The 18,469-nt window shown below is 43.4% G+C and overlaps 1 protein-coding gene across 1 annotated transcript in view; it reads left to right on the forward strand.

The window, feature by feature from the left end:
• The window catches only part of LOC126481149 (dynein regulatory complex subunit 4), a 141,795-nt gene that overhangs the window by 42,143 nt on the left and 81,183 nt on the right, over nt 1–18,469 (forward strand). The window contains exon 5 of the mRNA XM_050104711.1: nt 14,202–14,319. Within this exon, the coding sequence (XP_049960668.1) occupies nt 14,202–14,319 (118 nt within the window). The remainder of the gene's footprint in view (nt 1–14,201; nt 14,320–18,469) is intronic.

An 18,469-nucleotide genomic window follows, 5' to 3' on the forward strand; every position in this document is an offset into this window, starting at 1 on the left:
ACTTAATTGCTGTGTGAACCAAGGTTCAAGTCACCAGGCAGCTCTGTGGCTATGTTACTCATGATGGCTGTCACCCATGCAGCCATGGGAAAACATCCACCTGAATTTCACAGACCCCTTCTTGGATGCATTTCAGCTGCTTGTCACTGATACATACTCTCAGTTCCCATACATCATCAGATTTCATGCCATGTCAACACAGTCTACTGTGCACGCTCTCACCCAGATCTTCTCCATTGAAGGCCTTCTCCATTGAAGGCCTTCCCTGTGCCCTGGTGATGGGTAACAGACTGCAGTTCACTTGTCAGACCTTTCAAGACTTTCATGCACAGCATGGTATTTGCCGCATCAGGGTACCCCATTTCACCTGCAGGCCAACATGGTGGCAGAACACCTCACATGGATAGTTAAAGTGCAGATGAAGAAGCACCTCACACTGGTGGAAGAGATGCTCATGTGTTTCCTTAGTTCTTACAGATCTACTGCTATTAGTAAGAAGCATTGCTGCATGGGCACCAACTGCACACAGTGCTGCATCTCCTTCTGCTGACTCCTCACCCACCACTTGTCACCCATGCAGCTGGGCTCATGGCTTCTGTCGGTCATCCATGAACCGGGGGTGGGGCGTCCTCACACTGTGGATGGGTGACAGCCTAGTGGCGCACTATGACTACCAATTACACTTGTGGGTGGGGGACTGGCCTCCTCTTCCACTGCGTGGTGCATCTCCCAGGCCGTTCACCTATCAGATGCCAGTTTTCTGTTCTCTCCACTGCCTCTAGGGCCACCTCCTCAATCTTTGGTCCAGTCCCCTACACTGTTCACCATCATGTCCACAGCTCCCTCATCTGCTGTCTTTTCTAGCCCTCTGCAAGATCATCAGGGGCTGCTGGAGAATGTGGTCCTTGCAAGCAGAGCTACCACGTGGACTGCAGGAGCCGCCTAAGCACATTTCTCGTCCTGACTCCAAGGACTGACTCCTGCTTTGGCATTAGCCCCCCCCCCCTCCCCCATGGCTGGCGTTACACAAAAGGACATCTGCCCATGACAGAGTCATCATCACCAGGGCCACTTATGGCCTTACCTTCCTGTTGCTCCAAACAGGGAACATCTGTCCAGGCCATGGATTATGATCTCTGATGACTGAGAGGCCATAGACGTCACATTCTTTTATTTCATTTGCAGTCTATGGTACAGGGGAGGGACGCCAGTGTTTCACCAACTCACCATTGTCTTTCTCCCTGTAGGGAGAGGACTGTTTTAACCTACAGTGTTACCTCTCATATCATACTGGCACCACCGCCATGGCTGCCGTAACATTTTGTGAGATGCCAATAGGTGCCACCACTATTCAACTCACCGGCACCAGGCAGCATAGTGTCCCCCCCAGGGGCTCAGCATTCATTTGCTGAGTATAGGCTTGGCGACCCTGGGGTCCTGAGCTGGGGATTGGTCAGCGCCGCCAGTCTCCTGTCACCGTAACCCCCAGACATGCTTCAGCGACCACCGCATGGCGCGGCGGTGGAATGTTGTGTGCTGCGGGGAATGGTAATCTTGGCTTGACTGCCTGGATTGCAAGGAAGGTAAACCTCTATAAAAACCCCTCAATCTTACGGTGTGCTGTGCGCCTATAAGATGCATGGCTGTTGGGGTGGAACAGTTGCAAGCGGGCAACCTCTAGGGCACCTGCCGCACCCCAGTTGTATAAGGCTTACTCAGGCACGCGGGGCTCTGTCTGAGCGGACCTTTAGTTCCCTAGCTGCTCGTGGGACCACAATGGACCCTTCGACCTCTATGTTTCCCCCTACCAGTGGATTGGGTGGGCCACTGGTAGGAAAACACACCCCATCGAAAAAGCGACTTCGTGCTGCGAGTTCTCCAGCACCTGGTGTTACTAGAGATTTATCAGACTGTCGTAACAGAGCGCATGCTGATAACCAGAATGTGCTTTTGATTGTTAAACGGAAGGAAGGTAGCTTTGAGAGAGTTTCTCCCTTTTACATCCACAAGTGTCTTGAGGGAATTGCAGGAACACTGAAATCTGTGAAGTGTCTGCGCAATGGGACTCTGTTAGTTGAGACTTCTAGTTCCCGTCAAGTCACTTCTCTTCGGAAAGCAACCTGTCTTGGAGAGTACGCTATCGTGACCGAGCCCCACTCCACTTTGAACTATAGTAGGGGTGTTGTGACATGCAGGGACTTGGTGGATATCCCCAAAGACGAGTTGAAATCTCAGTGGACTGACGAAGGTATTGTTGACGTGCAGCATATTATGAAACGAGTCGATGGGGACCTAGTCAAATCCGACTCGTTTATTCTCACGTTCAATTGCCCGAGACTCCCAGAGCATGTTAAAGCGGGTTTCTTACGTTTGCCAGTACGGCCATATTTCCCCAACCCAATGCACTGTTTTAAATGTCAGTGCTTTGGGCATACTACGTTGGGGTGCAATGGGATAGCCACTTGTGGTAAATGTGGTCAGCCTGCCCATGAAGGAGCCGATTGTTCATCACCTGTGAAGTGCGTGAATTGCTCTGGGAGCCACCCTGTCTGGAGCCGGGTCTGCCCCATCTATCTCGAGGAACGGAAGATACAGGAGATCAAAACATCTAAGCGCATCCCCTATGGTGAGGCCAAGAAGCTCTTTAAGGCCATGCAGCCTCCTGTGTTTACAACATCTTTCGCTTCCGCTCTGCAGAAACCGGTACAGTGGGCCACTGTGTCTACACAAACGGATGTTGCTAGTGTCAGCACTAATACCTGCGTTTGCCAGTGCACTTGTGCTGCTGCGGTTGTTTTGCAACCTGCAGCTCTCCCCACAATGTCAGACAAGGCCGTGGTTGCTGACATTGGGGTACTTCCTGCCCCTCCCCATATGGTGCCTTCTGCCCAGGCGAGTAAAGCTCCAACTGTTGACAAGGTTCTGCATTCTAAGCCCCCCAAGACGAAGACGCTGAAGGTGAAGGTTTTGCCACCTGAGGAGACTAGTCAGGGTCAGACCGATGACGATGCCATTGTACTGTCTGACATCTCCCTTGGGTCGCCATTGGAGCTGATGGACATTGATGTCGACCGGGGGCGATATTCTCGCCCCAGGAATAAATCTCCGGCCAGTAGGGGCTCTCCTCCAAAGCACAGAGGCAGGGTGAAAATTCAGCCACCCTGATCACTGGCTCCCATATTACAGTGGAATCTGAATGGGTTCAGGACGCATGTGGCCGAATTACAACTCCTTGTACGAGAGCGCCCTTTGTGCTTGTGTCTTCAAGAGACACATTTTCGGGCCACTGATGCTCCTTCTTTATGGGGCTATACCGTGTATCGAAAAGATGATCTGATGGGGGAAAGGGCAAAGGGTGGTGTTGCGGTTTTTGTCCGTGACATGCACCACTCATCTGAGCTCCCTCTCGTTACGGACTTGCAAGCAGTTGCAGTTGACCTTCTTGTGGGGCGGAGGCTCACAATCTGTTCCGTTTACTTACCGCCTCAGGATGCAATAGACTCTGAGGCTCTCACAGACCTTATTAGCCAACTCCCCCACCCATTTCTCCTTCTGGGGGACTTCAATGCTCATAATGTCTTATGGGGCTCTACGACTACTTGCCCCAGGGGTCGCATTCTGGAAAGCCTCATGGCGTCCGAAGAACTGTGCATCCTCAACTTTGGTGCTCCCACTCATTTCTGTACTGCTTCTGGGTCGTCGTCAGCTATTGACCTTTCCTTTTGCTCTCCAGCACTAGCGGATTCTGCTCTGTGGGAGGTTGCTGCTGACCTCCATTCTAGTGACCACTTCCCCCTTTGGATTCGCCTCCTGGATGAGACTGTGGCATTACCAGTGCCGCCCAGGTGGCACCTCTGCAGAGCTGACTGGACACTTTTCAGCCATTTAGCTGTTTTGGAACACCGTGCCAGCGTTCACGAATGGGTCGACCATGTTACAGCCATGATCTCCCATGCTGCTGAATTGTCAATCCCACAGTCCTCAAGTCATCCCAAGAGGCGTTCTGTTCCTTGGTGGACCACTGAGTGCCACTCAGTCATCCAAGCCTGCCATGCAGCTCTGCGCCGCTTCAAGTGCCGTCCCTCAGCTGACAATCTTGCGGCCTTTCGGGTGGCAAGGGCCAAGGCGTGGCGAGTGATTAAAGAGAGCAAACGACGGTCATGGCAATCGTTCTTGAACTCCATCTCCCGCTCCAGTAGTTCTACGAAAGTATGGGAAGCCATCAGGAGGATCTCCGGAAAACGCAGCCAACTACCTGTCACGGCATTGCTGCATCAGGGTTGTCCACTCACGGCGCCGAGAGACATTGCCCAGACACTGGCCATGCATTTTGCGGAATCTACTGCCACTATTAACTGTGTTCCAGATTTCTGCCGCTACCGCACTGCCATCGAGAGGGATCACTTAGACTTCCGGTCTCCAAATTCTGAACCCTACAACTGCCCCTTCACAATGTGGGAACTGGATTCGGCGCTGTCTGTGGCTCATGATACTGTGCCAGGTGATGATCAAATCCTGTACAGCATGCTGCAGCACTTGTTGCTGCCATCCAAGGAAGTTCTCTTGAATTGTTTTAATATGATATGCTCATCCGGCACGTTCCCTGACTGGTGGAGGGAGGCGATTTTGATTCCCCTCCTCAAACCGGGGAAGGACCGAATGCATCCCAGTAGTTATCGGAGTATTGCTTTGACGGGCTGTGTCGGGAAGACATTGGAATGCATGGTCAACCGTCGCCTGGTTTGGCTGCTCGAGACGAGGCAGCTCCTTAGCCACTCTCAGTGTGGCTTTCGGAGATGTCGTTCAACTATAGACAACTTGACCCTGCTTGAGGCGGCCATCCAGCAGGCCTTCCTACGTAACCAGCATTGTCTAGGTGTATTCTTTGACATTAATAAGGCGTATGACACTACTTGGTGCTGCCTTATCCTCAATCAACTCCCTCAGTGGGGCTTTCGTGGCCATCTCCCCATCTTCATTCGGTCCTTTCTTTCCCGCCGTCTCTTTCGATATCAGGTTGGTAATGTGCTATCTGATTTGTACGTGCAGGAGAATGGTGTTCCTCAGGGAAGCGTTTTAAGTGTCACCCTCTTTGCCATCACCATTAACAGTATCACGTCCACTATCCGGAGTCCGGCCAAGTGCTCCTTGTTTATGGACGATTTTGCTGTTTTCTGTTCTTCCTCCAGTCTTGTCACTGCTAGTCGGCAGCTGCAGCTTACGATAAAGCGATTAGAGGCATGGACTGCGAAGACAGGTTTTACCTTTTCTGCAGACAAATGCGTGTGTGTTCATTTTAATCGTTCTCGACGTGCTTTTACCTCCCCTGAATTGCGTCTGAGGGACACCATTCTTCCCTTTAGAGACACTGTGAGGTTCCTGGGCCTCACTTTTGATTCCAAGTTGTCGTGGTTGCCGCACCTTAAAGACCTCAAGGTGCGGGCCCTGAAGGTGCTGAATATTTTGAAGTGTCTAAGCCATCGGTCCTGGGGAGCAGATCGGGCGCATCTGCTGCAGTTTTATAGGGCTTTCGTCCGGTCGCGTCTTGACTATGGATGCACCGTGTATGGGTCAGCGAGGCCTGCGTATCGGAAGATTCTGATGCAGTACACTATGAGGGTATCAGGCTCGCCACTGATGCCTTCCGTACCAGTCTCATCGCCAGCCTGTGTGCTGAGGCAGGGGAACCGCCACTCGCCATCCGGCGGAAACTCCTCATGGTGCGACGGATGTGTCAATTCCTTGCCTGTCCTACCTCCCCTGCGTACCCTACTGTTGCCCGACCGCCTATGGAACATCTCTTTTCCAGTCGCCCCAGGGCAACGAGACCATTTGGGATTCGTGCCAAGCATTTGCTTGAGTCCCATGGTGTGGAGCTTGTGGCACCCCAACTCCAGGGTTTTACCCACCTGCCTCCCTGGTTGCTCCAGAGGCCCAGTGTCATTTTAGACTTGTCAGAGTACCGGAGGAGCTGCACTCCAGCGTTTGTTTTTACCTCCTTATTTTACGATATTTTAAACCAGCATCCCGACCATGTACCAGTATTTACAGATGGCTCTAAACAGGGGGACTCTGTTGGTTGTGCTGTTGTTTTCCCTGATCGAGTCGTCAAGTTACGGCTTCCTGCGGCGTTTACCATCTTTGATGCCGAATTGTTTGCGATCTTGCAGGCATTGGAGCGGATGAGATGTGTTCCCAGTCTTAAGTTTCTCATCTGTTCTGACTCCCTGAGTGCCCTTCAGACCATGTAACACTTGTACCCAGCGGATACAGTCGTCCAGAACATCCACGATGCCCACTCCACCTTCAACAGCAGGGGAAGGCGGTTTCTTTCTGCTGGGTGCCGGGGCACGTGGGTATTAGGGGAAACGAACTGGCGAATGTGGCTGCCAAAGATGCATGTTCCCTCCCTCACGTTGTTGAATGTGCCGTCCCCCTCCATGCTGTGACCTCCCTTTTGCGTTTTCGTGTTATGCGTCAATGGGAAGAGGAGTGGCTGGCAGTCGGCGAAAATAAGCTGCGTCTGGTCAAGGCCAACACGCGGCATGGCGTACGTCCTACCAGTCGTGCAGGCGGGATGAGGTTCTCCTCACTCGCCTCTGCATTGGGCACAGTCCCTTAACGCATGGTTTTTTACTCCGGCGGGAGGACCTCCCAATCTGCAGTGCTTGTGGTGTCCAGATTACTGTCCGTCACATTTTACTTGACTGTCCTTTATTCCCTGACCAGAGGGCGGTGGTATCCTTGCCACCGGATTTGCCCTCTATTTTGAAAGACGACGCAATGACTGTGGTTAAGGTCTTACGGTTTTGTGTCCTGTCCAATTTGTTGCCTCAGATTTTATGGAGAGGGTTTTAATGTGCTGCTGGGTGACTGGCTCATCCAGGGTTTAGGTAAGAGGTCCGCCAGTCACGATTACCTACTTGTTTCACTTCGATTTCTGTTCTCTTTTCCTTGTGTTTCCTTTCCTTTTTTAGTGCGTTTGTTTTCCTCTTGTTTTGCCTCTGCATAAGAGGATTTGGAACTGCGTCAGGCCTGTGTCTTTTAGCCGTTCTCCTTGTTCGCTGTCAGTCTTTGTCCCTTCACCACATGTGTTCCTGTTTCCATGCGTTTGGGCGCTGATGACCACGCTGTTTAGTGCCCGAAAACCTCAAACCACACACACACACACACACACACACACATACACACAGCATAGTGTCGCCTGCTAGGCAATGGAATAATCAAACTTCAGTAGGCAACACCGCACCTGGGCCTGTGCACACTGCCAACAGTCAGTGCCAGCTTAGCACACTGATTAACAAACTAACTTCATATAACCCTGGAATGGAGAGTACTCTCTCTCATATCATTATTGTATTTCCTCGTAGTAACTTGGAGTAACTCGGACTCTATTCTTGGGATGAATTGTAATTTGTATCTTGGACTCAGTGTGGCTTCTACTCTGCACCTGTATGTAATATTGGAGCAGTGTTCTCATTAAAATGGTTAGGACTTTGTGTTATCTCTTATTTGTACTTTTTTTTTTTTAAATAAAAATGCACACCCTAAATTATTTCATTGCATAAGTACGCAAAAAAAGGATCATTTTCCATAGTTATGAGTGACATGCACAACAATTTCATAGTAAATTGGCATTTGTGAGTTACAGTTGTTGTGGTGTATATTGTAGCTACCACAGTGTGTTACACTTAATTTTCCTTTTCAATAGGTGTTTAAATTATTTACATTTATCCTATATTTGTGCTAGTTTAGAGTTAGTTAATGATCAAAACCTTGAAACAATGAAGTTCCAGGTAACTTCAGGGAATCAATAAACTTTATCCCATGTTTGTCTCTCGTGATAACAGAAATCTCTTTGTTGGGTGTAAAGTGCTTCAGTTCTTAAAGGGGACTTGTAATCCTTTAGCATAGTAGATCTAGAAATTAAAATAGAATGGGCAAGCTTGGTTTAAAATTATTTGTGTAGTGTTCTGTAATATATTCCACTAACCCCAGTGCAGCCCTCCTGTGAATGCTGTTCTTGGGCATAGGATGAATTTTTTGTTGCTTATAAGTAGCTGGCAATCACTCTGACTACAGTGAGAGGATTGGCAGCAGCTGCAAATAGGTGTGTTGGGAAGGCTATCAAGAGACATGTACAATAGATACCAAACGTTCCAGAAGAACTATTCTGTCCTGTGGAAACTTTCTTTGCTAGACTAAGTACAGGATCTGTCACAGCTTGTTCACTTCATTATGAGTGGCATTTCAGTGGTGCACTTAGACGCCCTATATGGAGTAGACAGAGACCAGAGTGAACTCATCTATTATGGAGATCGGTGTAATATTACACCGATCTTCATAATAGATAAGTGAGACACACTTCAGCTGTCAGGAAGCCTTCTGTGTGTGTGTCTTGCCAGGGAGAGGTGTATGCAGAGGAATAGAGAATATTTATTTTGTATTGTTGTTTTTCTGACATATTCTATATCGTGGAGGATTTCCTCACTATGGATCTATTTCAATGAAAAGTATATCTACCGTATTTACTCGAATCTAAGCCGCACTTTTTTTCCGGTTTTTATACAGCTACAGTAGTTTGGTTCGAGTCGTAAGCTTGACAGTTAAGCTTTAACAAGTAGCCATTGCTGTGTCAGGCGCTTCCTTTTTCGCGTGCTTCGTCTGGTTTGAATCGATTGCTTATGTTGCTTTGATCTGATAAGTGTCGTTCTCTTTGATATAGGGGTTTACGTCACTCTAAGCTGAAAATGCATTATTGTACTGCGTCATGCATTGTTTGTCGCATTCTGATAATGAGTGTTCACGACCTGTCGCCGCTCGCGGCATGGCTTGCTTTTATGCGCGCAACCGCGGCTTACAATAAAAAAAAGAGAGGAATTGTCTCATAAGCGAAACAATGGCATGATACTGCTATTTGTTGTTCCTTACACTGCTGCTTTCTTTGATAATGATCAACAAGAACCAAATAATAGACTGCGTATGATAGAAGATGTTCTGAACAAGAGTTTAGCGAAAATTTTCCTCCGTTTGAAAATCTTTGCAGATGCCTCTTTAGTACATTACATTCTGCACAGAAATTAGAGTCATCTTATATTTAAGAATCTAGTCAGTTGCCATGCTTCATTTCTGACTGTATCACTATTCAACATAAGAATAATACGAATATAAACATGACATGATATGTATATTCTTCCGCGTTTGCTGTTGTCTCACTCTAGTTTCGTAGTTTATTAGACAGACAGGATTTAAATGAGATAGCAGCAAACACGAAAGAATACATGGCATAATGTTTACATTCTTCTACCTTTTCTTTTAATTTATTTACTGACGAAGAGGTTTTAGCGCCAGTATTTATCTTTGTGCTTGCAAAGCATACCTGCGTTGTGCTACATGTATTTGATGGCAGAAGTTAGTTGTGGCGGCACCTACCAACATTTTTCAGAACTTCCGCTTGCTTTGCACTCGATTCTAAGCCGCAGGCGGTTTGTTGGATTACAAAAACCGGAAAAAAAGTGCGGGTTAGATTCGAGTAAATACGGTAAGTAAAAAGCATCTGAAACATATCTTCATTTGCAATTCTGGTATCTTTCTTAGCTGCATTAGGTTTTAAGATATCACCCATTGGTGACACAAGAAAATCTGTGCTGGACTGGGACCTGAACCCAGATTTCCTGCTTGTCGCCAGTGGTAAATGCAGGTTCACATCCTGGGCTGGAACACTTTTATGTGTCACCAATAGGTAATATTTTTATACCTAATGCAGCTAATGTCAGAAAGAGTCCACAACTGTGCTAAATTTCATAAATTTAGTACAGCTGCAAAATCATCACCAATGTGTATTTTCACAGACATTGTTAAAAATAACTTATTAAAGTAGTCAGAGGATAGGATGCCCATTTTCTTAGCTGGATGTGGGAAACAAATTTTACTTTGTACCAGAGTGATTTTTTAATTTGATTTTGTCAGTAATCAAGCAGACATCTAAGTTTGAATCATTGTTTTAAGAATATGCATGTTCTTTCATTATTCTGCTAGGTGTATCTTGTGAATCTGTTTTATATGATTATACAGTTCTATTTTAGGTGTTAAATTTGTGTCAACATGCAGTTCACTCAGTGACAGGCAAAGGTCATTATAGCATTGGCTGAAGTTTCAGTGTTTGTCTCTTGTACTTCTCACATGTAAAGCACTTCTCTTTAAAGATACCAGCAATTATTATCTTTACCAAATATGCCTCAGGAATCTGGGTTAATGTTGCTCAACTTAATGACTTGTTTTAGTTAGGCCTTGTAACATATTGTAAGTGTGCCACGAAATCTGTAATCACAGGACAGTTGATTTTAACACAGTTAGCAAAGAAGCCTCGTTGCACTCTGAACCATATTAGCTAATATTTAACAATAGTGGTGTCATTGCTGTTAATTTGAGCTCTTTCTACAACTTGCATATTAGTGATGTTTTCTTTCCACTTGATCAAGTTTCAGCTGGTGGTAGCTCTCAAGCTTTTTAATATCTTGGGATGGCTGTCTTTCACATTCGTGTAATGATTATGACGACATAAGAACAGCCATACACATCATTATTTCTGAGTATATAATCCGTACCTTATTCCAGAGGAGTCAGTACTTCAGTTCACAAAAAATCCATGAGCTATGCAAATCCTTTTCTCCACTTCTGGTTCACTGTATCATACGAGACACTTAGGTAGAGAAAGTAGCCACTTACTCCAGAGCTGTACGTAGATGTTGTAACATGTGGACTGACTGCTCTTGGTGTAGGCTGTGTTAGTAGCATACTTTGTGAATCTTAATGGTGAACCCACATTGGCCATAAGCATTCTTGTGGTGGTTTACTGCCACTTTTAACTCTTTTTAAGATTATGGTAATGTGTTGTTATAACTTCAAGTTGAACAAATATATTTCAAGGAAGACGCAATACATGAAAGTCACAGATCAAGTAAACAGTGTAAGACGTGTATACACTTTAACAGTCAAATCATAACTGAGTCCAAGTCTAGCGGCCGCTGGCTGGCTGGCCGCTTAGGTGGTACTGCTGCTGCATGGCAGGCAGACAGCGCCGCATGTAGAGGACGCGCTTAACTGCACGGCGCCACTTTGAAAGATCGGCGAGTCACAACATGTGTAATGCAATTCAGTTTATCTGTGACTCTGGTTAGTTTTCTGGAGTGGAGCCAGTGGAGCTAAATAAGCAACCACAATCCAGGATTGTGCTCTTGTCAAGTGCACTAATAAGAAGAAATTAAGCATGGTCAAACATCAGTTCAGGAATGTGAAGATACATTTGTTTGAACCTCTAACATTTCATTATTGTCAGTTGAGCTGGTGAAATTGTTCACAATTTTCAGTTTTCTAGATAAGCAGCTGGCTGGACTAAACGGTTGTATTCCTTTATAAATTCTGTATGTCTTTGCTGTCAGATTTTCTTTAGAGCTATCAAGTCTTCTGTTGCCACTATTTATGCCTTATTTTTCTTGTTTCTATCTGAAATTTGTACAGGTCCTTAATGGTGGAATTTGGATCTTGAAGCAGCTCTCTATTTCAGAGGGATGCGACCCAAAAGTTCTATAAAGTTGTAATCAAATGCCATCTCTTTTCTATTATTTATTTTACTTTATTATCAAAATCAGAGGTTCCCTATGTGAGTTTGTGCTAGTGTTTTAATATATGGTTCCTTTTCTTTATGCACTGATAAATACTCTACTGGTTCCACAAGTAAAATGTTATTCCTTTTCAGTTCATTTTGCCTTCTGACAATGGTACTGGTATGTGGGATATTTGATTTCCCCCTTATTTATCATCACATTATGTTTGGGAAGCATCCCTGATCCACCACCTGAGCATGTGGCCTCTGTAGATTACAGGTACCCATTAGGATAAATCTTCATCATCATCATAGTTTCAGTGCAAATCAATGAAAAGGATCATTGCTACTCACCATATAGGGGAGATGCTGAGTCACATATAGACAAAAAGACTGTCAGGAAATGAGCTTTCAACTAAGGAAGCATTTTTCGAAATAGACAAAAGGAGAGAAGTAGAAAGACTAAGGATTCATTGGTGGAAAAGTGAAGTGCTGGAATGGAAGCAAGGAAGGGGCTAGATGGGTAGGGATAATGACTAACAAAGTTGGAGGCCAGGAGGGTTACAGGGATGTAGGGTATATTGCAGGGAGAGTTCCTACCTGTGCAATTTAGGAAAGCTTGTGTTGGTGGGAAGGATCCAGCCTGTGAAGCAGTCATTGAAATGAAGAACATTATGTTGGGTAGCATGCTCAGCATCAGTGTGTTCCAGCTGTTTCTTGGCCACAGTTTGTCAGTGGCCATTCATGCAGGCAGATTGTTGGTTGTCATGTCCATGTAGAATGCAGCACAGTGGTTGTGTTTTAGCTTTTGAATCACATGACTGGTTTCACAGTAAGCCCTGCCTTTGATGGGATAGGTGATGCTAGTGACCAGACTGGAGTAGGTGGTGATGGGAGGGGACAGGTCTTGCATCTAGGCCTATTACAGGGATATGAGCCATGAGTCACGGGGTTGGGAGCAGGGGTTGTGTAGGGATGGATGAGGATAGAGGATATTATGTAGGTTTGGTGGGCGGTGGAGTACCACTGTGGGAGTGATGAGAAGGATAGGGGTGGGGGGGGGGGGGGGGGGGTAGGACATTCCTCATTTCACAGCATGACAAGAGGCAGTCGAAACCCTGGTGATGAATGTGATTCAGTTGCTCCAGTCCTAGGTGGTACTGAATCATGAGTTGAGTGCTCCTCTGTGACTGGATGGTGGGACTTCTGGAGGTGGTGGTTGGTTGGAGAGATACAGCAAGGGAGATCTGTTTTTCTGCAAGTTGGGAGGGCAATTACAGCCTGTGAAGACCTCAGTGATACCCATGGTATATTTTGAGAGTGACAAATTGTCACTACAGATGCAATAGGGGCTAGGCTGTATGGAAGGGCGTTCTTGGTATGAAATAGGTGGAGGGATTTGGGGTGATGGTGAGGCAAGGTTCACAGTTAAGGAATTATGGAAAGTTAACAGAGGATGATTTTAGGGCAGTGGGGTGGATCACGGTTGGATGGAGGAGTGAACTGAGTGAGGTAGGTTCAACATTGGTCTTTGGTTGAGTCTGTTTGGTAGGATTGGTGGCAAAAAAGTGTTTGCAATGTAGGGACCAGGAGAAGGAAAGAAGGTCTTTAACAAGTCCTGCATGATTGAATTTGAGAATGGGACAAAAGGTGAGGCTTTTGGAAAGGACTGGTATTTTTGCAGGGCTATCCATCCTGGATTTTCTATTGTTTGATTTTTTCATTACAATCTTATGGATGTACTCAAGACTTTTTTATTTCTGATGGGGCAGTTGAAGTGACCAAATTGTTCCAGTCATAGTGGAATTAGCGTTCCACGTAGTTTGCATGAGCCTTCTTATATTGGTTAACAATTTGGTAATGATTGAATAAACACTAATAGAGCATAGGAGTTAGTAAAAAGTGTATGTGTTTCTGTACAGAATCTTCATCATTGTATGCCTGCCCATTTAGAGGACCACAGTTAGACTGTAATGCTTGATGTGACATGCCTTGCATTCATAGCAGTTGTATTTACATAGCAGGAACAATAAATGGATGAGAGGGTCCACCAAGCTATGATATGACCTTAAAGTTGTAATGTGGATTGAATGATCAATGGGAAATTATCCTCTTGGAAAAATAGTCTACAACACAAGAATTACAATACAATATTTTTCTCTGTCACAGTATGTGACTTCTTCATTATCTGTTAAGACAGGATGTTTTTTGCCCCTTTTTTGTGATAAAATACTTCATCTTTCCTCTTTCTTAACATTTACATGTGTCCTGTTTGACTTAGCATCTGTGTCCTGTTTGACTTAGCATCTTGTGATGGAAGTTCTTCCTTTGCATCATTATTTAATGTTCCCTGATATGTTGATTTTCTGTGTTATGGCGAGAACATTCATGCATCATATCTCACTAAATTTTTATTTTTATTTAGTTTTTATATTCTTATCTTCATGTAAAAGTTCATAAGTGATTTGGGTGTCCTGCATTTACATGATCTTGTCTTACTTTTTTTTATTGTTACAGTACTGAATATTGCCATCTATTTAGTGCTGTCATTCATTTTAAGTAAGTACTAGTGTCATCATTTTTCCTGTCTTTTCAGAAATAAGGACCGAGAAATAGAAGAAGCTGAAGAGAAGCATCAGACTGAAATAAAAATTTACAAACAAAAAGTTAAACATCTTCTTTATGAACACCAGAATAATTTGGCAGAATACAAGGTAAGTGGTAAATGTTATCTAAAGTTGACTGTTCACAGAAATGAGCCCTATAATCAGCAGCAGATAAGTCTCCTTGAACAGAAACAGCCTCGATGGCTTTAAATGATGTGCCAACACATAACTTGGAAGAAAATTTTTTATTACCGTACATTAAAGATCAATGAATAACCAGAGCACATATAACGCATATTGACTAGTAGCAAGTGTGTCCAGAGCCATTTGTCAGAAACCCCCAAAACTGTTCTGCTGTTCACCACTGTTGTTCTTGCAGCTGAAAATGCCAGATGACTTTACATTTTAAAAGCTTACAGTTGCATTGTACTGTCTTATGGATCAATAACAGACCCAGTGTCTTTCTTGAGTGAATATCTTTTTAGACAACTTGCTATTACTATGTGAGTGTAGGTATACAATCACTACCAGCACATCTGGATATGACATTGCTGTGGCTCTGTGTATTGTTGTTATTCCATGTCAGATTTTCCATTGTTTGATAAGACTAGGATGAATACATAAGTGAGAAATACTGTGTAATTGACTAATATGTTGTTTTATTATTACATTTTTTAGTTTACAAGTTTAAAAAATGAACATAATACAAAGTTTATGATATTCTAAAAAACGCTCATAACCTGACAGATGTTGATGTTCAGACTGGTCAAGCATGACATACTGTTGCCATTTTTTGTCTTGATTCAGCATTATATTCTTTGGCTACAAGCATGAAAAATTTCTCCCCATATGATTTAATTGCATACCAGACTTTTATGGCAATGCAAACTGAAGTTTCCAGAAGGACTTTTTTATTGCTAAATGTATGTGTGTACCTGCTTGCCCATGTGTAAATTGTCTAAAGATGACAATGTGTCTGTTTTTACCAGTGGCTGTGAAATGAATATAAAATTTGAGTTAGTTGGTGATGTGACTGTGTATAATAGGTCCATGTACGGGATAACAAATCATGCAACATCTGAAATTATTCAAAGTCCATTACCTGTTACCTATGTCATCCAATTGGTGCTCTCCTACGCATAAAAGAAACAACAAACAACGATATCTAAAAAAATAAATAAATGCATCAGAGTAATAGATTTGCTGAATTACAATTTTTACCTCCATGGGAGCTGAAATAATTACTGAATGAACATTACGTAGACCAGAATATAGTAACAAGTAACAAATATTTTCATGCCTTGGACCTGTAAAACATGAAATAAAACAGATATGAGTAAGCTGGACACCTGTGGTTCATTGTATTAATAATAGCAGCCTATGTTATACTCTGATCACTGCCATCAGTTTGTATATAGTGTTCAGTTATTGTATTGCACTGACAAATGAACAGAAAATCACTGATTACTTCATGGGGGTAAAAAATGTAGCCATAAAAAATTCTATCTAAAGCACATTACTTGCAATACCATAAAAAACATCATGCAAATTAGATCAGCACTTACTGGATATGATAGCATCACAGTCCAAATGATGAAGCTTATTATTGACCCGCTACTGACCACCGTAACGAATATTTTCAACCAGACCTTAATCACAAGTGTTTTCCTGGAGACCAGGAAAAAAAGACTAGTTAAACCACTACCTTAAAAGAATGTTACCACAGCACCCTCTGATTACCCACCTGTTGGTGTTGTTCCTGCTCTGTCCAAGACCTTAGAATATATAGTCCATGACCACCTAACAAACCTAACTACAAACAACCTACAAGATGAATACCAATCAGATTTCTGTAAACATCTTAGCACACTATCTGCCTTAATAAAGGCAACAAATGATCTGAAGCTTGCCATGGACACACAAAAGGGAAGTATCATGTGTTTCTTAGACTTCAGAAGAGCCTTTGTCACTGTTGACTTTCAGCATATTGCTTGCCACGCTTGGTAGCCCAAATTTCTCTTGAAATGTGTTGCAATGATTTCGCTCATACCTGATGTCTTACCAGCAATGCATGATTTCCACCACCATAAAGTCACAATGGAGGCAGGAGGATCAGGACCCCCCCCCCCCCCCAGAGTTCAGTATTAAGTGCTATAATCTTTTCGTAGTATTTTGTCCTACTGCAAATATCACTTGTCTGCTGATGACCTCTGGCTGCAAAACAAATAAACTTGAAGACAGCTATCGAGAATCTGAGTACCGCCCTGTGTGCACTATTAAAATGGACACAGGATATCGGATTAAAGCCCAACCCATCCAAAACCCAGGTGGTACTGGTTGGTCATTCTAGGTTCATTAGCCTGAAATATCAGGAATCCCTACCGTCTTCCTAAATGGGATAGTTATCAACTTCTCTCCTTCAGCAAAGAATCTAGGAGTAATAATAGTTGAAAATCTGAATTGTATTAAGCACATAACTGCACTGTACAAGAAGCCATCAACATCTTTTGATGCCCTGCAAAAATATGAAATGCTCTTCCCTCTTGACCTGAGAAAAAATTTGTACAAATACTTTTACTCCCAATTATTGAGTACAGTGATGTTATACTGCAGGGCCTTTATCAGGAAAGCTCATGGCACCTGGAACTAATTATAAATGTCTGTGTTCATTATATCTCTGATGTTCAACTCTTTGATCATATTTCACAATCATATGAGTAGCTATCCTGACTGCGAGAGATTTCCATACCCTCAGTCTTCTCTACTGTCTTATCAACAGACATTGTCCCTCATATCTCTCATCATTCTTAATGCTCTTCTATTGACAACATGGCAGGAACACCCTTTCCCATCATAGCAGCAAAATCCTTTCTGTCCCACTCAAAAGTCATTCTCAGCAGCAGGAGCCTGACTTTGACATAACCTCACATGTTATATTAGAGAACTGAATAACATGTCCAGCTTCAGAAGACATTTAAAACATACAATAAGGATCACCATTGTCTCTGTTCACACTCATTACTCTTGCACATCCTTTTGGTCCATATTTTCTTCACTTCCTAGTATTCTTAGATGGTGCAGTCACCTTAACTTTCCTTTCTGCAGGACTCGCTGTATCAGAAAACATTTATTTTATACTTATACAAATTCTTTTTATATCTGCCACCATCATCATTGTCATTATTATTATTTCTTTTCTTTCTCAGATGTTATTTCTGGTTAAAAATGGAAAGTGACGCGGATCTTGATCAAGCGTGACTTCCTTTTAACTGTACGGTATATGTTACATTGCATTTAGGAACTTTCGGGTAGTTGAACAAGTATCAATAATTACAGATTTCTGTAGTTGTGTGTATAAGTTTGGATGTAGCTGTAATGCATTGATGTACTGGTGGATATTGTGTGGTATGACTCCTGTAGTTGATAGTATAATTGGTTTGATGTCAACTTTATCCTGATGCCAGATGTCCTTGACTTCCTCAGCCAGTTGGATGTATTTTTCAATTTTTTCTCCTGTTTTCTTCTGTATGTTTGTTGTATTGGGTATGAATATTTCGATTAGTTGTGTTAATTTCTTCTTTTTATTGGTGAGTATGATGTCAGGTTTGTTATGTGGTGTTGTTTTATCTGTTATTATGGTTCTGTTCCATTATAATTTGTGTTCATCATTCTCCAGTACATTTTGTGGTGCATACTTGTATGTGGGAACGTGTTGTTTTATTAGTTTATGTTGTATGGCAAGTTGTTGATGTATTATTTTTGCTACATTGTCATGTCTTCTAGGGTATTCTGTATTTGCTAGTATTGTACATCCGCTTGTGATGTGATCTACTGTTTCTATTTACTGTTTGCAAAGTCTGCGTTTATCTGTTGTGGTATTGGGATCTTTAATAATATGCTTGCTGTAATATCTGGTGTTTATTGTTTGATCCTGTATTGCAAACATGAATCCTTCCATCTCACTGTGTAGATTGCCTTTTCTTAGCCATGTGTTGGATGCGTCTTGATCGATGTGTGGCTGTGTTAGATGATACGGGTGCTTGCCATATAGTGTTTTCTTTTTCCAATTTACTTTCTTCCTACCTGTTGATGTTATGTGATCTAAAGGGTTGTAGAAGTGGTTATGAAATTGCAATGGTGTAGCCGATGTATTTATATGAGTGATTGTTTTGTGTATTTTGCTAGTTTCTGCTCGTTCTAGAAAGAATTTTCTTAAATTGTCTACCTGTCCATAATGTAGGTTTTTTTATGTCGATAA

Source organism: Schistocerca serialis, chromosome 5 (assembly GCF_023864345.2).
Source record: "Schistocerca serialis cubense isolate TAMUIC-IGC-003099 chromosome 5, iqSchSeri2.2, whole genome shotgun sequence".
NCBI lineage: Eukaryota > Metazoa > Arthropoda > Insecta > Orthoptera > Acrididae > Schistocerca > Schistocerca serialis.